The following is a 24,843-nucleotide window of genomic DNA, read 5'->3' on the forward strand; positions in this document are numbered from 1 at the left end:
ATCCACCTCTGGCCTGCTGGCTCCCCTTCCTCTGCGGAAGCACAGCTCCCCCTCAGCCCAGTCAAAACTGTTCGCTGCTCTGGCACCCCAATGGTGGAACAAGCTCCCTCACGACGCCAGGACAGCGGAGTCACTCACCACCTTCCGGAGACATTTGAAACCCCACCTCTTTAAGGAATACCTGGGATAGGCTAAAGTATTCCTTCTAACCCCCCCCCCCCCCCCCCCAAATTGTAAAGTGGTTATCCCACTGGCTATAGGGTGAACGCACCAATTTGTGAGTCGCTCTGGCTAAGAGCGTCTGCTAAATGACGTTGATGTGCCCTTGAGCAAGGCACTTAACCCTAATTGCTCCTGTAAGTCGCTCTGGTTAAGAGCGTCTGCTAAATGACTAAAATGTAAATGTAAATGTAATAACTGATAACACACTGTAACGATGACCTTTGATCTGGTCATATACTTTAGTTTTTGCTGCCCTTTTTTCCTCAGCCGTTGAAGTGATTAAGATAACGTAGCTCCTTGACTGTATCGGCTGTTTTTTCTCTTCCCAGTGAGTCATGTTTACCTGCCTCCATCTGAACCCTCACCTTTATTATACTCTACTCTGATAAGAGAGTCGCAAACAGACAGTAGGCCAAATCTCAGTGTCTCTCTCTTTCCCTCCTTTGGAAGGCCGTTTGGGATCCATCACACTGATCTGGAACATTAGCTACCAGCTAAATACATACTGGACGACTTGTTCTGTTATACAACCTGAGTAAGAACAGCCTGACAGGAATACTGGGATGAGAAAAGGAATAATCTAAAAGGTACACATGATTCACTGGGCCAAGGAAAACATCAGCACAGGACAGGAACCAGGACTTTGGAGGCCTGTGACCGAGTGGAGGAATAGCGGCGTCACACAGAATGAGAACACATTGATTTACCTGAACTAGACAATCAGGAAGACACAGAGAGGACTTAAGTGATTGTGCTGAAAAAGTGGGTGATTTTGGAACAGAGTGGTGAACTGAAGAGGAAGGTTGTGCAGCAGTCTGTTCTGGTTCCTTTGTTCATATAAATCAGACTTTTGTTTTGGGCCTAGTGTGGCCTCCTGAAGCAGTGACCAGAACCATGAAGCTGTCAGGGACCGTGCTGGATCTGGACTCCGCAGACTACAGCACCACCCTTGACCCCTCCTACACCATGCTGGAGTTTGACAACCTCAGGGTGTTTCCTGTAGAGACAGGTATGTCTGGTATAATGACACCTTTACCTGTCTGTCCTTCACTCATAGACTGGTGCACAACAATACCAAAACACTGGTCTGACATTTGAGGGATGGTTTTTGTATGATATTCAAAGGACATTCAAATATTGAATATCCATTCATTTTTATAGGTTCAAATTAATCAGTAGATCTTGGTAGCTTTTTAAAACGTGTTTTTCCATTCAGATGGAAAGAAGGCCAGGCTTACATAAAGAGACCCAGTGCCCTTGGAAGAACATGGTTTTAAAAAGTACTCTCAGGGCTTTAAAATGTAGCTCTCATACACATAGGAATTTGTAAGACCATTTTCTCATGGCATGGATACAATGACATCAGCTCTCATTCCACAAAATGCTGCGAATACAACGGTCATTACTCCCAGCAATACTGGGAGGGTTCTAAAGACCTCCCTCTCCCTCCTCCACTGTTTTCCCTTATAATCTAATTTGAACTCATCATTATCATCATTGAGTCTGTTCTGCTGAATCAGGTCCTTTCTTTAGCACTTTTAAGGAGATGCTTTACCAGCAGACTGCTCTCCAAGGCAGATAGCTGTGTGGCAGATGTATTCTAATCTCTTAATTCAATCGAACTGATCTTTGACCACAGAAAGCATTCTCCATGTTAAATTGTTATCCCTGGCTGCTCAGTCTCCCAACTCTAAGTGTGCAATTTAAATACATTACAGCCTGGGGGCATTGTCCCTGCGACCGCACAAACACTACACCAACAGAGTATATTTGACGGTCAGTGGTTTTAAGAGAGACAATCCTGCAGCGATCGAACACTGACAGGACACAATTTAGAGCAACATTGAGGGAGATTGAATTAAAACGGAGCTCCCAGTGTAAAATTAGCCAGTGGACTTTGGCTTTGCCACTGACCTGAATCTGCTTTAATTAAATGGGGAGTTTCCTCTTCCTCTGAGTAATAAGCAGCAGTGGTTCTCTGAGGGCCTGTGAGTCTGGCAGCCACATACAGCAGTGATATCTCTACCTAAAACCCTGCTTTTATTACCCCCTCCAAACCTCATCAGACCTGGGGAACAACACAACACTGCCATTGTTCTTACAGCCCTATAAACTCACAATCAACACATTTCTGCCTTGGAAAGTTGTGTGTTTTTCTGTGCAGTACAAGATTATTTCCCTTCACAGAGGTGGAATGAACAGGGATTCATTAATCGCGTTAGCTGATGATGGCGTTGATTAATTATTCGCTCTGTAAACGTGCTTATCTGCTGTCACACAGCGTTGACAATCTCTCAGCTGAGTGATCCGCTCTCTGCAGACGCTCGTGGGGATTATTAGCTGTTTACTTATTCATCAACAATGGGGGCCCCTCTGTAAAAGTAGAATAGTGTCCTACAAGAACACTATTCCTGTGGTGAGTGATTTAGAAGGAGTCAGGCGCAGGAGGGTAAATCACAGAATAAAAGGTTTATTCTGTAAACACAGCGGTACGCAGCAATGAGCCAAACACTCCAGCGCAGAAATACGGCGCACTGGAAAAACAACAAGGCACACAAGTGAATATCCCGGCGATATAAAATACAAAGCGCTCCACCAAGCTAACCTAACCTCCACAATAAACAATCACACACAAAGACAAGGGGGCAGAGGGAACACTTATACAGGTACTGATGAGGGGATATGAACCAGGTGTGTGTAATAAACAAGACAAAACAAATGGAATGATGAGATGAGGAGCGGCAGCGGCTAGAAGGCCGGTGATGACGAACACCGAAGCCTGCCCTAACAAGGAGAGGAGGCAGCTTCGGAGGAAGTCGTGACAATTCCATTGTGCATCACAAAAGCTTCCTAATGTTAGCCTGAGGTCATCAGTAATAGACATCCTCGCATGTCTGTCCCCAAGTGTCAAGAGTCAATTCAACACATACAGTAGCTACACATCAGACCTCCAGTGTGCTGTAGTGTATGAATCTCAATAATGTTCTTATGATTGATTGACAGAGTTGATGATGCTGGAGCCTGCCCCTCTGCTGCTGCAGACCAATGGGAGTGTGTGTTCCATATGTGCAGACAGGGCCACAGGTAAACACTATGGTGCGTCCAGCTGCGACGGCTGCAAGGGCTTCTTCAGGAGGAGCGTCAGGAAGAACCACGCCTACACCTGCAGGTGACACTCATCACCACACAGGTCACTGAAAAAGAGGACTACATCTCAAATGACACCCTATTCCCAATATAGTGCACTATTTTTGATCTGATCCAACATGGTCTCAGAGCATTTCGTATTATTCTGTATGTACTCCATTTAGTATTATATGTTACGTTTTGTGTGGTATGTATTCATTTGTGGATGTCCATCACCCATTAAGTATGATATGTTATGAATTACAATTCATATTATATGTTACGAATTTGCAAAACATATGAGATGTTATGAATTCTAGCTAGGTGGCTAGGTGACTAACGTTAGCTAGGCTAGGGGTTAGGGTTAAGTTTAGGACTAGGTTAAAGGGCTAGGGTTAGGGGAAGGGTTAGCTAAATGGGTTATGGTTAGGGGAAGTGTTAGCTAAAAGGGTTAAGGTTAGAGGAAGGGTTAGCTAACATGCTAAGTAGTTACAACGTAGCTAAAAAGTAGTAAGTAGGTGAAAAGTTGCTAATTAGCTAAAATGATAAAGCTGTCCGTGATGAGATTTGAACTCGCAACCTATGGGTTGCTAGTCGTTCATGTTATATGCCCACCCAACCACCCTACTTTAAGTCACCATCTGTCTTATGTAACCATACCAAACGTAACATACTATATTATACTAATTTGAGTTTACATTTACTATGTTATGTCTAGTCTATGAGACCAGGCTGGATCCCCATATAGTGCGCTACTTTTGACCTGAGACACAAAAATAAGGCGCTAAATGGGAAATAGAGTGTCATTTGAGATACAACCAAGGTTCTGTTAGAACTGCAGATCATTGGAATGATTATTAGGCGCCTCCGACCCACATTACAATACAGAGACGCATTTACTGCCAATGACTAGGGCAGCTGGTAAAAAAGTGTTGCTGCAATTCTGGTAAAGTAATTTTCTATGAAAGGTGGCTACATGTCTAGAACTAAGTGTTAGGAGCCTGTCTGAACATGTGTATGCCCACACACAGAAATTGTACAGCACTGATCTGACGCCATCACAATTACAGAAGCCCATAGTGTGAGACTTGTGTCTGATTGTGTGTTACATAATCTTACAACTCTTGTCTTGTATTGAAGTGTATCTAATTGTGTGTGTGTGTGTGTGTGTGTGTGTGTGTGTGTGTGTGTGTGTGTGTGTGTGTGTGTGTGTGTGTGTGTGTGTGTGTGTGTGTGTGTGTGTGTGTGTGTGTGTGTGTGTGTGTGCGTGCGTGCGTGCGTGCGTGCGTGCGTGTGTGTGTGTGTGTGGGTCGGCAGGTTCAGCAGGCAATGTGTTGTGGACAAAGACAAGAGGAACCAATGCCGTTACTGCAGGCTTCGGAAATGTTTCCGAGCAGGCATGAGAAAGGAAGGTGAGAGAGATGGTTTGTTGTTTAATCATGACACAGATGTTACATACTGTATGGTACCACACTACATAATAATTACACAACTCATTGCCACATTATTCATTCAAAATAAATTTTTAACATTTACATTTACATTTTAGTCATTTAGCAGACGCTCTTAACCAGAGCGACTTACAGGAGCAATTAGGGTTAAGTGCCTTGCTCAAGGGCACATTAACGTCATTTAGCAGACGCTCTTAGCCAGAGCGACTCACAAATTGGTGCGTTCACCCTATAGCCAGTGGGATAACCACTTTACAATTTGGGGGGGGGGGGGGGGGTTAGAAGGAATACTTTATCCTATCCCAGGTATTCCTTAAAGAGGTGGGGTTTCAAATGTCTCCGGAAGGTGGTGAGTGACTCCGCTGTCCTGGCGTCGTGAGGGAGCTTGTTCCACCATTGGGGTGCCAGAGCAGCGAACAGTTTTGACTGGGCTGAGCGGGAGCTGTGCTTCCGCAGAGGAAGGGGAGCCAGCAGGCCAGAGGTGGATGAACGCAATGTCCTCGTTTGGGTGTAGGGACTGATCAGACCCTGAAGGTACAGAGGTGCCGTTCCCCTCACTGCTCCATAGGCAAGCACCATGGTCTTGTAGCGGATGCGAGCTTCAACTGGAAGCCAGTGGAGTGTGCGGAGGAGGGGGGTGACGTGAGAGAACTTGGGAAGGTTGAACACCAGACGGGCTGCGGCATTCTGGATGAGTTGTAGGGGTTTAATGGCACAGGCAGGGAGCCCAGCCAACAGCGAGTTGCAGTAGTCCAGACGGGAGATGACAAGTGCCTGGACCAGGACCTGCGCCGCTTCCTGTGTAAGGCAGGGTCGCACTCTCCGAATGTTGTAGAGCATGAACCTGCAGGAGCGGGTCACCGCCTTGATGTTGGCGGAGAACGACAGGGTGTTGTCCAGGGTCACGCCTAGGCTCTTCGCACTCTGGGAGGAGGACACAGCGGAGTTGTCAACCGTGATGGCGAGATCATGGAACGGGCAGTCCTTCCCCGGGAGGAAGAGCAGCTCCGTCTTGCCAGGGTTCAGCTTGAGGTGGTGATCCGTCATCCATACTGATATGTCTGCCAGACATGCAGAGATGCGATTCGCCACCTGGTTATCAGAAGGGGGAAAGGAGAAGATTAGTTGTGTATCGTCAGCGTAGCAATGATAGGAGAGACCATGTGAGGATATGACAGAGCCAAGTGACTTGGTGTATAGGGAGAAAAGGAGAGGGCCCAGAACCGATCCCTGGGGGACACCAGTGGTGAGAGCACGTGGTGCGGAGACAGCTTCCCGCCACGCCACTTGGTAGGAGCGACCGGTCAGGTAGGACGCAATCCAGGAGTGAGCCGCGCCGGAGATGCCCATCTCGGAGAGGGTGGAGAGGAGGATCTGATGGTTCACAGTATCAAAGGCAGCAGACAGGTCTAGAAGGACAAGAGCAGAGGAGAGAGAGTTATCTTTAGCAGTGCGGAGAGTCTCCGTGACACAGAGAAGAGCAGTCTCAGTTGAATGACCAGTCCTGAAACCTGATTGGTTTGGATCAAGAAGGTCATTCTGAGAGAGATAGCAAGAGAGTTGGCTAAAGACGGCACGCTCAATAGTTTTGGAAAGAAAAGAAAGAAGGGATACTGGTCTGTAGTTGTTGACATCAGTGGGGTCGAGTGTTGGTTTTTTGAGGAGGGGAGCAACTCTCGCTCTCTTGAAGACGGAAGGGACATGGCCAGCGGTCAAGGATGAGTTGATCAGCGAGGTGAGGTAGGGGAGAAGGTCACCGGAGATGGTCTGGAGAAGGGAGGAGGGGATGGGGTCAAGCGGGCAGGTTGTTGGGCGGCCTGCAGTCACAAGTCGCAGGATTTTATCTGGAGAGAGAGGGGAGAAAGAAGTCAAAGCATAGGGTAGGGCAGTGTGAGCAGGACCAGCAGTGTTATTAGACTTAACAAACGAGGATCGGATGTCGTCAACCTTCTTTTCAAAGTGGTTGACGAAGTCATCCACAGAGAGAGAGGAGGTGGGGGGGGGGGGAGGAGGATTCAGGAGGGAGGAAAATGTGGCAAAGAGCTTCCTAGGGTTAGAGGCAGATGCTTGGAATTTAGAGTGGTAGAAGGTGGCCTTAGCAGCAGAAACAGATGAAGAAAATGTAGAGAGGAGGGAGTGAAAAGATGCCAGGTCGGTAGGGAGTTTAGTTTTCTTCCATTTCCTCTCCGCTGCCCGGAGCTCTGTTCTGTGAGCTCGCAGTGAGTCATCAAGCCACGGAGCTGGGGGGGAGGACCGAGCCGGCCGGGAGGATAGGGGACACAGAGAGTCAAAGGATGCAGAAAGGGAGGAGAGGAGGGTTGAGGAGGCAGAATCAGGAGATTGGAGGGAGAAGGATTGAGCAGAGGGAAGAGATGATAGGATGGAAGAGGAGAGAGTAGTGGGAGAGAGAGAGCGAAGGTTGCGGCGGCGCATTACCATCTGTGTAGGGGCAGAGTGAGTAGTGTGGGAGGAGAGCGAGAGAGAAAAGGAAACAAAGTAGTGGTCGGAGACTTGGAGGGGAGTTGCAGTGAGATTAGTAGAGGAGCAGCATCTGGTGAAGATGAGGTCAAGCGTATTGCCTGCCTTGTGAGTAGGGGGGGACGGTGAGAGGGTGAGGTCAAAAGAGGAGAGGAGTGGAAAGAAGGAGGCAGAGAGAAATGAGTCAAACGTGGACATAGGGAGGTTGAAATCCCCCAAAACTGTGAGGGGTGAGCCATCCTCAGGAAAGGAACTTATCAAGGCGTCAAGCTCGTTAATGAACTCTCCAAGGGAACCTGGAGGGCGATAGATGACAAGGATATTAAGCTTAAATGGGTTAGTGACTGTGACAGCATGGAATTCAAATGAGGAGATAGACAGATGGGTTAGGGGAAAAATTGAGAATGTCCACTTGGGAGAGATGAGGATTCCTGTACCACCACCCCTCTGACCAGATGCTCTCGGGGTATGCGAGAACACATGGTCAGACGAGGAGAGAGCAGTAGGAGTAGCCGTGTTTTCAGTGGTGATCCATGTTTCCGTCAGCGCCAGGAAGTCGAGGGACTGGAGGTTGGCATAGGCTGGGATGAAGTCAGCTTTGTTGGCAGCAGAACGGCAGTTCCAGAGGCTGCCTGCGACCTGGAACTCCAGGTGAGGGGTGCGAGCAGGGACCACCAGGTTGGAGAGGCAGCAGCCGCGCGGTGTTGTGCGTTGTTTGTGTAGCCTGCGCAGAGAGGAGAGAACAGGGATAGGCAGAGGCATAGTTGACAGGCTGTAGCAAATGGCTACAAAAATGCAGAGGAGATCGGAATGAAATGAGCTAAGCATCTGGGAGAGGAGAGAGGGGGGCCTCCCTCACCAAAAACTTCTACCTCAGAAACTAAAATTGTTTCACTGAACAGTTGTTCAATGTTTAAAGGAATAAACTCAAACCCACTTTATTCAGCTAGCCAACTATGACACCATAGCTGACTAGCATGCTAGCATCCAATAACACACAGTTTAACACACAGTTAAGCACAAATACTCACAACAAACCACCAATAGTGTGTTAACTAGCTAACCAGCATGCCAGCATCCAGTAACACACAGCCAAGCACAAACACTTGGTCACAGCAAACCACCAATAGTGTGATAACACACTAAACAGATCATTCGTGTCTGTGTCAAGTTCCTTTCATGGCGCAGCAATGATTCAACATTGGCTAGCTAGGACAAGTATATTGTAATTAGCTGCTACCGTACCGTCCGCTGGTCGTGCTGGGTAGCTAGGTCGTGCTGGGTAGCTAGCAATGGCCACTGTGTTGGCTTTGTTTTAAGAACGGCTAGCTAGCTAGCTTCGTGCTACACCCGGCACACAATGGCTACTGTGTTGACTCTGACTCTGTTCGAAAAAAACGGCTAATTAGCTCGCTTCGTGCTACAGCCGGCACGGCGGAAGACACTGCCAAGACACAGTAGCTACCCACGATACCTAGCTATGACGCCGTAGCTGACTAGCAAGATAGCATCCATTAACACACAATTAGCACCAATACTTGGTTACAACAAACTGCCAAGAGTGTGTTAGCACACTAAACAGATGATTCATGTCCGTGTCTAGTTCCTTACATAACGCAGAACGCAGCAAAAATTAAACGTTGGCTAGAAGCACATTTAACAGTGGGAACAGCTAATCGTTACCAGTAGCTACCCGCTAGCTAGCTAGCCTCGTGCTTCGATACTAACCTACAATAGCCTACGGAAACCTACAATAACAACAATACTACAACAACAACTATACTAACCTATAATAATAAATACAATACCAAACTACACTAACTACCAACCTACGATCTAATGCATGGTTAAGCTATACTCAACACCAAATGAGAAGTTTGCTTACCTCCAGCTAGAGAGCTAGCTAGCCTCGAGCTTCAATACTAGCCTACAATAACCTACGGAAACCTACAATAACAACAATACTACAATACTACAATACTAACCTATAATAAATACAATACCTAACTACAACTAACTACCAACCTACGATCTAATGCATGGTTAAGCTATACTCAACACCAAATGAGAAGTTTGCTTACCTCCAGCTAGAGAGCTAGAGAGCTAGAGAAAAACACGTCCTCTCCCGACTGCTGCTGCCAGTACACACACGCACACACACACAAAACATTTTGTTTTTAAAGCCATAAGCATATATGCAAGTTGACAAATCACAATATTTACCCACATTGCATAACCATAGACGGCCGGCCATAGCCAAGAGGGGCATTGGGGTTGGCAGGCACGTCAGGTGGTGGTGGGTAGTGGGGGCTGAGGCAGGGGTACTGAGTGGGGTATAGTCTACACTCCTAGAAAAAAGGGTGCTATCTCAAATCAAATTTTATTTGTCACATGCTTCATAAGCAACAGAATAATAGAAAGATAATAACACGAGTAATAAATAAACAATGAGTAAGGATAACTTGGCTATATACACAGTTACCAGTACCAAGTCCATGTGCAGTGTTATCTAGAAGCTAAAAGGGTTCATTGGCTATTCCCATAGGAGAACCCTTTGAAGAACACTTTTTGGTTCCTGGTAGAACCCTCTACATGGAACCCAAAAGGGTTCTACCTGGAACCAAAAAGGGTTCTCCTATGGGGACAGCTGAAGAACCCTTTCGGAACCCTTTTTTCCCAGAGTGTATGCACCACTCACTGTGGGGGAAAAGCAACAAGATCAACATGCCTCTCTCTTGAGCAATACTGAGTGAGTGGCTGTTTGCAGTGCCCTGTAGACCTTATCTTCCACCAGGAGAGAGAGACGGGATTAGAGGATCCATGAATGGCCCCTCACATGAATAATTAACATGGCTGAGCATGGGCAAATATTTGCTCTGGCTTTTTCAAGAGAGACATGCTTCTCTCTGCTGAGCCCTCGGTCCAGGAGAATGTTACATAAGAGAGAAACTGAAGCTGAGCTGAGCCCCCTTAGTGATGGTCATGGAGAAGGATTCAAACATTTGCCATATTAATTTTGCAGACCACTCAAATAGCATTTAGTAAAAAGCAAAGCTATGCCACAAAATATCAGAACATGCCATTTTGAAATGGTGTATAAGCCTTTGGTTTAATGTGTTTCAATTGTACATTAATCCGGACAACAAATTCTAACAAACCGTTTTTGCCAACGATCATTAATTGTACTCCTCCTATTCTCCTTGCTGAATGTCTACAGCCACATCCAATCTATCACTTCACTTATGCTCCATGGAGGACTAATTTGTAACATCATCACCCACGGCCATGTCTCCAAGGCAGAGGTCTCTCTCTCTCTCTCTGTCTCTGCAGCTCCAGTTTGATTAATAGGGTCCTGATTGGCTGCTGAGAGGTCAGCTGTGGTGACTGACTGCTCTCAGACTGGGGCTTGTTGTCTGACTTTGTGGGGCAGACTGGAATCAGGCTGAGGTCATCCATTGTAATGACACAGGCACAGAGGTCACCATGAGACAGTCTCCTCTGTCGGACACAATCCCAACCATCAGGCCCTGTACTGTCAGCCTCCCGTCATGCCTTCCTTTGCATAATTACATAGTCAGGTTTAATATGTTGGCAGAATCAGAATCAAAATTAGAGATGTTACTTTTCATACAATGGGGGAAACATTCCAAAATTGAATTTGCTCTGAAATAGTCTCAATACAGATGAGTGTCAAAATTAAATGTATAACCAAGATTTTACTGAGTTACAGTTCATATAAGGAAGTCAGTCAATTGAATAAATTAGGCCCTAATCTATGGATTTCACATGACTGGGAATACAGATATGCATCTGTTGGTCACAGATACCAAAAAAAAAAACTCACAATGGGCCTCAGGAACACGTCACGGTATCTCAGTGCATTCAAATCGCCATTGATCAAACGCAATTGTGTTCGTTGTCCGTACCATATGCCTGTCCATACCATAACCCCACCGCCACTATGGGACACTCTGTTCACAACGTTGACATCAGCAAACCGCTCGCCCACATGACGCCGTACACGTGGTCTGCGGTTGTGAGGCCAAATTCTCTAAAACAACGTTGGAAGTGGCTTATGGTAGATAAATTAACATTAAATAATCTGGCAACAGCTCTGGTGGACATTCCTGCAGTCAGCATACCAATTGCACGCTCCCTCAAAACTTGAGGCATCTGTGGCATTGTGTTGTGTGATAAAACTGCACATTTTCGAGTGGCCTTGTATTGTCCCCAGCACAAGGTGCACCTGTGTAATGATCATGCTGTTTAATCAGCTTCTTGATATGCCACACCTGTCAGGTGGATGGATTATCTTGGCAAAGGAGAAATGCTCACTAACAGGGATGTAAACAAATTTGTGCACAACATTTTAGAGAAATAAGCTTTTTGTGCGTATGGAAAATTTCTGGGATCTTTTATTTCAGCTCATGAAACATGGGACCAACACTTTACATGTTGCGTTTATATTTTTGTTCAGTGTAGGTGTATGCTGTAATTACAACATTAACCCTCCACTGAGTAAAACAGTGAGCACAAGAAATCCAGGGACTTTCCTGACCGTCTCTCCCTCCCTCCTATTCTTTTATTTCCAGCCGTGCAGAACGAGCGGGACCGCATCAGCAGCCGCAGAGGAGAGGGACAGGGGCTGGGCACTCTGTCCATCAGTGTACTGCTACAGGCAGAGGCCAGCATGTATCAGGTAAGAGACTGTCACTATAAAACCTCTCCCTATTCACAACCACAAAGTGCTCCAGAGGCTTCCATTTCCCATTCAGCCCAGAGTAAAGCCCCTTATCTGTTTCTCAGAAACACAGCAGTGGCAGGGCTAGAGATGGAGAGGATACAGGCTGCACTTTAGACGGCCGGCCATTAAGGTCCCCTGGAGATTCTAGCTGCAGGCTGGATTCAGTTACTTCTTAGAAATTGCAAAATTGCCCAGAGAGACTCACATCTGATTACAGCAGTCCTATTTAATTGCAGTGCCTGGGTTTGGATTGTGTGCCAGTGTTCAATTGGCTTCAAATACATAATAACAACCAGATATCCTCTTTGCATGCGAAAGGAATGCGGCAGAAATTAATTGGATGATTGACAAATGAACCACAAAATGAGGCCGGGCTGTTTTCCATTTGGATCTAGTTTTCATGCAATGTCTCCTCAATATGAGCTGTGTGCTGAAGGGACTTTGATCACCATCCAACAGCATTGTTCCAGAGACAGACCCACCAACAACACACATCCAAATTCTCATCTTACACCCTTATATTCTCTATTACCACCATTCTCTGAAGTGACCTTTCCCCCACCCAATACCCTACCTGCCTCTGCATGCTCTGCCCTTCACGATTGTCCAAGCATCCATCATCTCACCCCTCCACCCTGCCCCATCCATCTCCTCCAACCCTCTCTTCATTCTCACATTACACTGACACCTAGGGCCAATGTGGAACCTCTCATTATTGTGTGCCACTCTCAGTTTCCAGCCCTGACCTCCCCTATGAGCTGTGACATCAACACCAAGAAGATAGCGCGCGTGGGGGACGTGTGTGAGTCCATGAAGCAGCAGCTCCTCCTGCTGGTGCAGTGGGCCAAGCGCATCCCCGAGTTCTGCAGCCTCCCCGTTGACGACAGGGTATGGAACTATGGATGTTAGCCTACTTAATGTGTCTGTCTGAACATGTGAGCTGCACCTGTCTAAGCAGGCGGTCACATTCAGCCCAGCTGTCTTTGTGTTGGGTTTTGGATCACTAGCTGTTGGGATACTCATGTTGCAGGGAGGGCTGTCTGTGTAATGGCTGCTGTGTGTTGTCTCTGTGCTGTGTCTGGTCTGTGTGCAGGTATCCCTGTTACGAGCCCACTCTGCTGAACACCTCATCCTAGGGGTGGCTCGACGCTCCCTACCTTACAATGACATTATCCTTCTGGGTAAAATATATAGATGTCAGCTGCGTCTGGGATGTGCCCTCTTCTTTGTTATAGAATGAATACATTATTTACCCAATGTTTGATATTCTCTATCTTCGATGCTGGTAATGTGGACTAGCTATACTGCTTTTACCATATGTCTATATTGATAAAGGAAGCAGACTTACCTAATGTATAAGGTTATATTTATGGTTTTACTTAACTTACATTATAAGTAAGTATTTAATATGTGGATTGGGTTTGCAGGTAATTACTTTGTGATCCCAGTGAGCGGTGCTGAGGTGGAGGTGTCCAGGGTGGCAGCCCGGATCCTGGAGGAGCTGGTCAGGCCTCTGAGAGAGCTGGACATCACTGACAGCGAGTTCGCCTGCCTCAAAACCATAGTCTTCTTCGCTCCTGGTCAGTCAGTCCTTTGGTCGCCACCAGCCACCCCCCTTCCCCTCCTCCCCCCTCTTCACCTCTTCTTACCTCTCCTCTGTCCTCAGACAAAGGAAGAGACTTTCGCCAGGAATCTTTTTATTTCACAGTTGTTCTCTCCTGGGACTCTCTCTGCTCTCTCTGCCCTCTGTGCTCTGTCCTTGGCACCATGTTGGTTTGTCCTGGCCTGGAGGTCTGGTTTCATCGTGTTCTGGGGAAAACTATTAATATCTGGGCGAGGTCCTGGTCTTGGCATGGAGAGGTGACTGGCTGCTGGACTTTACAGCCTGTTGGCCTGAGGCGGTGATTACAGCAGCAGAGCCAGGCCACCGGTCTGACAGACTGACTGGCCAAACTGGCACAGCAGTACAGAGCAGTACACAGCAGTACACAGCATTACACAGCAGCACCAGGCTAAGTCTGACACAGATGACTGACTACCTACAGAAATAAACACACTGCACGTGTGCTCAGCTCTGTCCTCTGTGACCCTGCCCTGTTACCTTTACCCAACCTTTCTCTAATAATTTCAGTTTAGTTTATCACACATAATGCATTTCAATTAGTAAAAAAGTATATTGTATAATGTCCCCACAGCAATCCCATCTCTCTCTATTCTCCTAGGGCCGCAGTGTGAGGATTTGTCTCCCTTAATCTCCTATTCATTCTCTCTGTCTCAGGGCTGTGTTATAGGAATTGTTTGTTTCACAATGGCTTCACTCTGTCTCTCTGTATAAGCATAATGTACATGTATGTGTCTCTCATGTACAGTGCATTCGGAAAGTATTCAGACCCCTTGACCTTTTCCAAATTTTGTTACGTTACAGCCTTATTCTAAAATGGATGAAATCGTTTTTTCCCCCTCATCAATTTACACACAATACCCCATAATGACAAAGCAAAAACAGGTTTTTAGAAATGTTTGCTCATTTATTAAACATTTAAAACTGAAATATCACATTTACATAAGTATTCAGACATTTTACTCAGTACTTTGTTGAAGCAACTTTGGCAGCGATTATAGCATTGAGTCTTCTTGGGTATGACGCTACAAGCTTGGAAAACCTGCATTTGGGGAGTTTCTCCCATTCTTCTCAGCAGATGCTCTCAAGCTCTGTCAGGTTGGATGGGGAGCATTGCTGCTCAGCTATTTTCAGGTCTCTCCAGAGATGTTCGATGGGATTCTAGTCCGGGCTCTGGCTGGGCCACTCAAGGACATTCAGAGACTTGTTCCGAAGCCACTCCTGCATTGTCTTGGCTGTGTGCTTAGGGTCGTTGTCCTGTTGGAAGGTGAACCTTCGCCCCAGTCTGAGGTCCTGAGCGCTCTGGAGCAGGTTCTCAACAAGGATCTCTCTGTACTTTGCTCCGTTCATCTTTCCCTCAATCCTGACTAGTCTCCCAGTCCCTGCCGCTGAAAAACATCCCCACAGCATGATGCTGCCACCACCATGCTTTATCGTAGGGATGGTGCCAGGTTTCCTCCAGACGTGACACTTGGCATTCAGGCCAAAGAGTTCAATCTTGGTTTCATTAGACCAGAGAATCTTGTTTCTCATGGTCTGAGAGTCTTTAGGGGCCTTTTGGCAAACTCCAAGCAGGCCTGTCATGTGTATTTTACTGAGGAGTGGCTTCCTGGTGGAGTGCTGCAGAGATGGTTGTCCTCATGGAAGGTTCTCCCATCTCCACAGAGGAACTCTAGAGCTCTGTCAGAGTGACCATTGGGTTCTTGGTCACCTCCCTGACCAAGGCCCTTCTCCCCCGATTGCTCAGTTTGGCCGGGCGGCCAGCTCTAGGAAGAGTCTTGATGGTTCCATGCTTCTTCCATTTAAGAATGATGGAGGCCACTGTGTTCTTGGGGACCTTCAATGCTGCAGAAATGTTTTGGTACCCTTCCCCAGATCTGTGCCTCGACACAATCCTGTCTCGGAGCTCTACGGACAATTCCTTCGACCTCATGGCTTGGTTTTTGCTCTGACATGCACTGTCAACTGTGGGACCTTTATGTAGACAGGTGTGTGCCTTTCCAAATCATGTCCAATCAATTGAATTTACCACACGTGGACTCCAATCAAGTTGTATAAACATCTCAAGGATGATAAATGGAAACAGGATGCACCTGTGCTCAATTTCGAGTCTCATAGCAAAGGGTCTGAATACTTATGTAAATAAGGTATTTCTGTTTTTTATTTTTAATACATTTGCAAACATTTCTAAAAACCTGTTTTGGCTTTGTCATTATGGGGTATTGTGTGTAGATTGCTGAGGATTTTTATATATTTAATCAATTTCAGAATAAGGCTGTAACGTGACAAAATGTGGAAAAAGTCAAGGGGTCTGAATACTTTCCGAAGGCACTGTATTTAAAGATGGCGCCGTACTGTATGGCTGCCATCTTGCATGCTCTGACCCAACTTTGCTATATTGTGATTCTTTTGGCTTTCATAATTTCCTATGATCGACGAAGTCTTTTGAACATCAGATCGGCAGTTACTAACCTAAATTCCGGCTTCAACTTCGACTTCAACTCATCTGCCCTGGGCTCTTTGTGTACCTCCAACCAATTCTTCAGGCTACCCAAGAGGAAACACTGGTGAAAAAGAGGCAGGAGAGCGGGCATCCTGGTGAGACTAAGGCGAAGGGAAAACCGGCCACGACTTCCCTCCATTCTATTGGCTAATGTACAGTCACATGATAATAAGATGGATTACCCCCGATCGCAGATTTGCTATCAACGAGACTCTCGTAACTGCAATATTCTCTGTTTTTCTAAAACATGGTTTCGGACAAGATACCCCCCATGGCTATCCAACTTCATGGATTCAACTATTCACACTGTGCAGACCCTGGCGCAGTGGAAGTCTCCACCTATTGTTCACCTGTCTTGGAATGCCTGATGGTCAAATGCCGACCCTTCTACCTCCCAAGACAGTTTCCTCTGTTATCACGACTGCTGTATACACTGAGTGTACAAAACATTAATCAAGTTTGCCCGACAACACGACGGTGGTAGGTCTGATCACCAACAGCGATGAGACAGCCTACCGGGAGGAGGTCAGAGACCTGGAAGCGTGGTGCCAGGATTACAACCTCTCCCTCAAAACCCATCCACATCGATGGGGCCACAGCGGAGAGGGTCAAGAGCTTCAAGTTCCTCTGTGTCCACATCACTGAGGACTTAACATGGTCCTCTCACACGGCAGTACCTCTTCTCCTCAGAAGGCTGAAACGATTTGGCATTGCCCCTCAGATCCTTAGGTTTTTACAGCTGCACCATCAAGAGCATCCTGCTGGTTGTATCACTGTCTGGTATGGCAACTGCAACACCCTCGACCGGAAGGCCCTACAGAGGGTGGTGCGGACAGCCCAGCGCATCATTGGGGATGAGATCCCAGCCATCCAAGATGTACATGCCAGGCGGTGTCTGCGAAAGGCCTGAAAAATTGCCCAACTCCAGCCACCGAGACATGGACTGTTCTCCAAGCTCCCGTCCGGCAGGCGGTATCGGTGCATCAAGGCTCAGACCAATAGACTCCTAAACAGCTTCCATCTCCTGGCCATAAGACTGTTAAATGGCTAACAACTATTGCTCCCCCTCACACCTACGCTGCTGTTAAAATGAATATTGATTAGATTTATTACTACCACTACGCTGCTGTTCATTGATTATTGATTGTCATTACCATTAGTATCAATCTATTTATCCTGCTACTGGTCACTATTACTCCTGTTTACATGTATACTGTATATTAGCATTGGAATATTACCATAAGTACATGTATTTATATATTCCTGCTACCAGTCACTTTTCAGCCGTTTACATGTATATCCATCTATCATGCCTACACTGACACTCTTGCACACACACACACTCACACTAACACCCACATACACACTGTGACGTTCTGGCTCCGGGACTCTTAGTTGTGAGCCAGGGTTGTCATTTTCTTTTGGGTGTATTTCTATGTGGGATCTAGTTGGTTCATTTCTATGTTTGGGTTTTATGTTGATTAGTCATATGACTCCCAATCGGAGGTAACGAGTGTCAGCTGTCGGCTCGTTATCTCTGATTGGGAGCCATATTTATTCTGTATGTGTTCTTGTGGGCATTGTGGGTTATTGTTCCGTGTTTCAGTCGTTGTACTGTGGACTTCACGAGTCGTCTTTTGTTTTGTATTTCGGTGCTTTTTTCAATTAAAGTCATGTTCGTTCAACGCGCTGCGCTTTGGTCTCCTTCACTCCTAGACGATCGTGACAGAATAACCCACCACAAAAGGACCAAGCAGCGCGTCCAGGAGCAAAGGGTCTGGACATGGGAGGAGGCGCCGGGTCAGGAGAGAACGTTGGTGGATGTCCTCCTCGGCTGGGGACATATTACCCAGGAGGAGGCCGTCCGGTACCGGAGGGCGATGAAGGGGGAGAACCTGGCAGGAGAGGAGCAACGGCATCGGCAGGGCCATCGTCGGAAGGACGGGAGGCAACCCCAAAAAGTTTTTGGGGGGGGGCACATGGCTTGGGCGGCTGGGCAGCAGGAGGCTGCCACAGGGAGAAAAGGAGAGAAGGCTAACGGAGTACGGGAGCCATTGGCGAGTAGAGGGAGGGAAGTGTTTGTGGCACGGCGTGAAGGACTGATGTGTGTTGCCAGTCCGGTCCGGCCCGTTCCTGATCCTCGGTTGAGGCCAGTGGTGTGTGTTCCCGGTACGGACCGGCCTGTTCCTACTCCAAGCACCAGGTCCACGGTGTGCTACGCCAGCCCGACCCGGCCTGTTCCGGCCACTCGCACCAGGGATGCGGTGCGTGTCGCCAGCCCAGCCCGGCCTGTTCCTGCTCCACGCACCAGGGATAGGGTGCGCTTCGCCAGCCCGGCCCGGCCTGTTCCGGCCACTCGCACCAGGATACGGTGCGCGTCGCCAGCCCGGCCCGGCCTGTTCCGGCCACTCGCACCAGGGATACGGTGCGCGTCGCCAGCCCAGCCCGGCCTGTTCCTACTCCACGCACCAGGGATACGGTGCGCTTCGCCAGCCCGGCCCGGCCTGTTCCGGCCTCTCGCACCAGGGATACGGTGCGCGTCGCCAGCCCAGCCCGGCCTGTTCCTGCTCTCCGCACTAGGCCTTATGTGCGTCCCCAGGGTCCAGCATGCCCTGTTGCTGCTCTCCGCACTAGGCCTTATGTGCGTCCCCAGGGCCAAGCATGCCCTGTTGCTGCTTCCCGCACTAGCCCTGAGATGCGTGTCCTCAGCCCGGTACCTCCAGTTCCGGCACCACGCATCAGGCCTACGGTGCGTCCCCAGGGCCAAGCATGCCCTGTTGCTTCTCCCCGCACTAGCCCTGAGATGCGTGTCCTCAGCCCGGTACCTCCAGTTCCGGCACCACGCATCAGGCCTACGGTGCGTCCCCAGGGCCAAGCATGCCCTGTTGCTTCTCCCCGCACTAGCCCTGAGATGCGTGTCCTCAGCCCGGTACCTCCAGTTCCGGCACCACGCACCAGGCCTACGGTGCGCCTCAGACGGCCAGAGTCTGCCGTCTGCCCAACGCCGTCTGAACTGTCCGTCTGCCCAACGCCGTCTGAACTGCCCGTCTGCCCAACGGCGCCTGAACTGCCCGTCTGCCCAACACCGTCTGAACTGCCCGTCTGCCCAACGCCGTCTGAACTGCCCGTCTGCCCAACGGCGCCTGAACTGCCCGTCTGCCCAAAGCCGTCTGAACTGCCCGTCTGCCCAAAGCCGTCTGAACTGCCCGTCTGCCCAACGCCGTCTGAACTGTCCGTCTGCCCAACGCCGTCTGAACTGCCCGTCTGTACTGAGCCTACAAAGCCGCCCGTCTGCCATGAGCCTTCAGAGCCGTCCGCCAGACCGGAGCCGCTAGAGCTCTCCGCCAGACAGGATCAGCCAGAGCCTTCCGCCAGACAGGATCAGCCAGAGCCTTCCGCCAGACAGGATCAGCCAGAGCCTTCCGCCAGACAGGATCAGCCAGAGCCTTCCGCCAGACAGGATCAGCCAGAGCCTTCCGCCAGACAGGAGCAGCCAGAGCCTTCCGTCAGATCGGATCAGCCAGAGCCTTCCGCCAGACAGGAGCAGCCAGAGCCTTCCGCCAGACGGGATCAGCCAGAGCCTTCCGCCAGCCATGAGTGGCCAGATCCGTCAGCCAGCCATGAGCAGCCAGATCCGTCAGCCAGCCATGAGCAGCCAGATCCGTCAGCCAGCCATGAGCCGTCCAGCCAGGATCCGCCAGAGCCGTCCAGCCAGGATCCGCCAGAGCCGTCCAGCCAGGATCCGCCAGAGCCAGCCAGCCAGGATCCGCCATTTAGTCAGGTGCTGCCCCTTAGTCCAGTGCTGCCCCTTAGTCCAGTGCTGCCCCTTAGTCCGGTGCTGTCCCTTAGCCTGGTGCTGCCTCTTAGTCCGGTGCTGCCCATTAATCCAGGTGGGTTTAAGTGGAGGGTGGTCATTGGGAGGAGGTTAAGAAAGCGGGTAGTAACTATAGTGGGGTGGTGGTCAAGCCCGGAGCCGGAACCGCCTCCGGGGAGCAACACCCACCCAGCCCTCCCCTATTGTGGGGTTGTGAGGCGCGGTCGCAGTCCGCGCCTTTAGGGGGGGGTACTGTGACGTTCTGGCTCCGGGACTCTTAGTTGTGAGCCAGGGTTGTCATTTTCTTTTGGGTGTATTTCTATGTGGGATCTAGTTGGTTCATTTCTATGTTTGGGTTTTATGTTGATTAGTCATATGACTCCCAATCGGAGGTAACGAGTGTCAGCTGTCGGCTCGTTATCTCTGATTGGGAGCCATATTTATTCTGTATGTGTTCTTGTGGGCATTGTGGGTTATTGTTCCGTGTTTCAGTCGTTGTACTGTGGACTTCACGAGTCGTCTTTTGTTTTGTATTTCGGTGCTTTTTTCAATTAAAGTCATGTTCGTTCAACGCGCTGCGCTTTGGTCTCCTTCACTCCTAGACGATCGTGACACACACACTCACCACCACGCACCCACCCACCACTTATGCTGCTGCCATGCTGTTTGCAATTATTATTATTATTATTATTATTATTATTATTATTATTATTATTATTATAATCCTGCTACCAGTCACTTTCTCCTAATCCCAGCCTTTATGTACATATCTACCTCAACTATTCCAGTATCCCTGTATTGTACATATGGTACTGGCACTGACCCTGTATAAAGCTTCCTCTTTTATGTCTTATTTCTCGTATGTTTGTTGTTGTTGTTGTTTCTTATTAGTTATACTTTTTTATATTGAATATTGCACTGTTGGGTAAGTTAAGCATTTCACTTTACTTGTGCATGTGACAAATAGAACTTGAACTTATACTCTTGTACCCTGTCCCTCCCTACATCTGTTAGTGCTAGGACTGCAGTGTACTTTCATACTACCCCCCCCCCCCCCCCCTCTCTCTCTCTCTCTCTATCTATCTATCTCTCTGTGTCTCTGATTGCAGTATTAACCCTACCTCTCTCCCCCTGTCTCTCAGACTGCCCAGGGCTGGAGGCCCCTCAGAGAGTGCGGCGGCTGCGTTTCCAGGCCCAGGTGCTGCTGGACGAGGCCACTTGTGAGCAGCGGGGGCGTTTTGGGGAGCTGCTGCTGATGCTGCCCCCCCTGCAGAGTGTGGCCTGGCAGATGGTGGAGACCCTGCAGCTGGCCAGGCTCCTGGGGGAGCCCAGCGTGGACAGCCTGCTGCAGGAGATGCTACTGGGGGAGGGGGCCACTGGGGGCCTGGGACAACGCACAGGGCACGGTACGCTCCAGAGGGGAGATACTTACAGTAAAAACCTTCAAACTGAATACCCCTAACTTTCACTGGGTTGCCTTACAGGTCAACAATAGAGGTCAATAACAACTCAAACCTAAAATAGGACAACTTTCAATTCCCACAATCTAATCTGTCCACTGTGCATTGTGTCTTCACTTATGTTGTTACAAACTGTTTCATGGTGAGCTCTCATTATTGACTTGAGAGTATTCTTAATGAGGGTAACCTTTGAGCTGTCATGGTAACTGGATCAGTGTAGTAGTGTAGTAGTACACAGTTATTCTCTTCTCTGGTCCTCCTCAGGTTCTAACTCAAATGTAATGGCGTTCCCCCCACCCCAAGATCACACCCTGTCTCAGGACCTACTAGGAGGCCATGTTGGGTTGCCTAGCAACTTCACATCAGTCATCCTACCTGTCCCTAGCTGTGAGTACCCCCAAATGCATCCATAGACAAGTCCATATACATTGTGTACTAGTATGCATTAGTTAGCTAGAGCAAACAAATACATCATAATCACCTTGCATTACACTTTTATACACACACACACACCTGTAATTAGCGGTGCAGCAGGTGCGTGAAACCTCAGACGCTGGTTTCCTGCCTGTGTCCCAGACTGAGTCAACAGGTTTGCTTCACTGAGATCTCCTCACAACACCAAGCAGCATGGTGCTCCTAAGTAATAGTCTGTCTCGCCAGCCTCATGGTGCTCCACCGCAGCTGTGGAAAGAGACTACCTGAGTAATGCCCCTACGCTGTCAAAACAGAGAAATAGCACACAGTGATCTCACCGTCCCCAGTGTTTTATCACCCTCACAAAGCCAGCCTGGCCCTACAGGGGGCACATGGCCCAGACTGCTCCCCTTGTTTCAGGCCCTCTAACCCAGCCTCGCTTCACAGGAACCAGGGCCCTCTCCCCAGCCTGGTCGTCAGGCTCAGTCCCTACAGCTCTGAGCTCACCTGAGGGATGTTGATGTCTGTCTCCCATCATTAATATTCCTATAATTATCACCTTTGTGTCTTTTTTAGGGGATTAGCTCACCAACAGTAACTTAATGTACTGAAAGAGTACTGTTATGGACCTGTAGTAAAAGCCATGCGGTTTCAGTCTCAGTGCGTGTAATGCCAGTCTGATGCCTGTCTCTCTCCAACAGCTCTGCCAGTGGTGCCTCTGGTGCCCACACAGACTGGCACTGAGGTGTACAGACATGGGGAGGGGGCAGACATGCCCATAGAGTCTGCCCACGGCATGCCCATGGCTCCTGTCCACACCTGCCTCTGAGAAGCAGACCAAGCAGCAGCAGCTACTCAACCAGAGAGGAGAAAAACAGCTGTGTGGTGTAAACATGCACACATCCAATCCGGCCCGCGGTTGGTTTGAGTAAAATGTTTTGTTTTTTTGGGGTGGGGGGACAAACTCAGAATACTTTAAATTGACTAAAACCAAATTGAAACTGAGTAGGAATGATAATGGACCTACATTCATACATTTTCTTGACTGTGTCCAGCTCGCTAATCATCACTGAAATGAAAGCTAGACAGTCAGGGAGCATCAAACATTTTTAAAACGTTTTTATGTATATTTGATGGCGAGGAAATACAACACATTTTCAGTACAGCCCTCCGAACCTAGTTGAAGAGCAAATTCGGCCCCTGGGGCAAAATGAGTTTGACACCCCTGACCAGGTGTTGGTGCATCCAGGCCGTACTACTATATGAACACAATATGAAGTAGAGGCTGTTACTTAGACACTAGTAACCCAAAGATGGACTTTGACTCAGCCAGCCAATCCTCTCTCTTATCCACCTCTGCACAATGCACACTGGGAATATGATGCATACAATTAATAATTGATCAGGAATTGTTCTTTATGTTAACCATTCACTGACAATTACAATCATCAAATCAATCAAGATCACAGCTCAATAGTATGTTATCTTTATTAGATCATGGTTGGGTGAGTGAGTTGTGTTGGCATGTTAATGAATGACAATAGTGATGTGGCCGTGGTGAAGTAAGAACCATTTCATGTTGTTTATCATCAGGATCAAAGTCCATGCAGATGTTGGTACTGTTAAACTTCTTAAAGTTACTCGTAAAAGAAGAAAAAAAGGAAATGAATGAAAAATAAATATTTAGAGCCTGCAAACTGTGTTGTGTATCTCTTGCTTTGGATAGATGTTAGGTTTTATTCTGTAGGTGTGTAGGCCTATTATGTGAACTGATACTTTGTAACAGGCTACTTACTGTACGAAAATCATTCACTGATGACTGTGAGTGTAGGATATGTAACATAACTGCAGAGGGCGCACTAAGCCTGTTCAGAAAATCTGACTGTTCCTCTTTTCCTTTGAGCACGAGGCAAACCTTCTCAGACTGAGATGACCAACTCTTGGCAGGTTATCCAGGGTCACTCACTGACTGTCCAGGTTCAGATATTACATGGGCTATAGACAGAAATGGTGAAAGGAGAAAAATCTATTAGAGACTTTCTCTTCCCTCACCCAGACTTTAAGTGGTGTTTTTGGAGTTATGTTCATATCTCTCTCTGTACATGAGAAAGTATGCATGTCAGTGTGAAGGAGGGACACATCTCTTTTATCTTTATATACAGGTTTTTTTCTGTTTTTTACTGTTGAGAGTTAGAATACTGGAATACGCAATTTCGAAATTTGGCTGTGCATCAGCAGTTGTTCTCTTGTTTATCAGTCACTGACAGTCACTCATAGCCATGTCACCTAACAATTTTTAGATTGGTAAGTTAGTCTAGCCAGCTATCTAAACTTGTAATAATCATGGCCAAATACCAACCGGGCACGCAGGGCATGTGCCCAGGGGCCCTGAACTCCAGGGGGCCCCAATCGATTTTGTTAGTCACTCTCACTCAGATATCATTAACATGGCATAAGTCTTGGCTACGTCCGGCCCTGGATGCCAGTTAAAGTTAATGGGCACATTGGCCAGAGGGGTGATGATGGAGACGGGGCACAGGAGAGGGGTTTAGAGGGGGTACTATTACTCATCAGAGTAAAGGGCGGGGAATAGCAGAATGAAAGGCCCGCTCCCTGACCGCCCCCAGCCTGTGTGTTTATTTTCAAACCCAAAATATCAAATCAATACAGAAATAGAGCACAGAGTGTCTTCTACTTCTCTCTGGGGACAACGGCACCCGTTACTACAACAGGGGGTATAATCTAAACAGATCTTTATTGGTAGTTAACCCTTCATTCAAAAGGCCCATTCACCTGTTCGACACACACGCACAGGAGTTATTATTGAAGCGCTTAATGGCTGATGGGTCATCTCTCTCCATGTGTGGCGGTGCCAAACTCAGCATCACACACAATGCCACCCTGTATGCCCACCTGGGGCTGACATTAAACCCTGTAAAACTGTGTTATTCACGCTTATACAAGATTATATAATAGTAGTTCCATTTGATATCTATCTACGCTTGTTACC

At 48.1% G+C, this 24,843-nt stretch overlaps 1 protein-coding gene across 1 annotated transcript; it reads left to right on the forward strand.

The window, feature by feature from the left end:
- The first annotated feature begins 544 nt into the window (after positions 1-544).
- On the forward strand, positions 545-23,524 carry LOC311127948 (hepatocyte nuclear factor 4-beta-like). The gene is made up of 10 exons (XM_084159850.1): positions 545-1,231; positions 3,226-3,391; positions 4,666-4,760; positions 11,870-11,976; positions 12,754-12,909; positions 13,115-13,202; positions 13,449-13,601; positions 21,102-21,365; positions 21,684-21,806; positions 22,535-23,524. Exons 1-10 carry the CDS (start codon positions 1,117-1,119, stop codon positions 22,660-22,662), a joined length of 1,395 nt encoding a protein of 464 aa, XP_084015976.1. The 5' UTR covers positions 545-1,116; the 3' UTR covers positions 22,663-23,524.
- Positions 23,525-24,843: the final 1,319 nt, after the last annotated feature.

The sequence above is a fragment of the Coregonus lavaretus genome (assembly GCF_964263955.1).
Source record: "Coregonus lavaretus genome assembly, chromosome: 4".
NCBI classification, from domain to species: domain Eukaryota; kingdom Metazoa; phylum Chordata; class Actinopteri; order Salmoniformes; family Salmonidae; genus Coregonus; species Coregonus lavaretus.

Coding starts and splice junctions, on each gene's coding strand:
- LOC311127948 (XM_084159850.1), top strand. CDS start 1,117: ATGAAGCTGTCAGGGACCGTGCTGGATCTGGACTCCGCAGACTACAGC. Junction 1,232..3,225: donor GGTGTTTCCTGTAGAGACAG/GTATGTCTGGTA, acceptor ATTGATTGACAG/AGTTGATGATGCTGGAGCCT. Junction 3,392..4,665: donor AACCACGCCTACACCTGCAG/GTGACACTCATC, acceptor GTGGGTCGGCAG/GTTCAGCAGGCAATGTGTTG.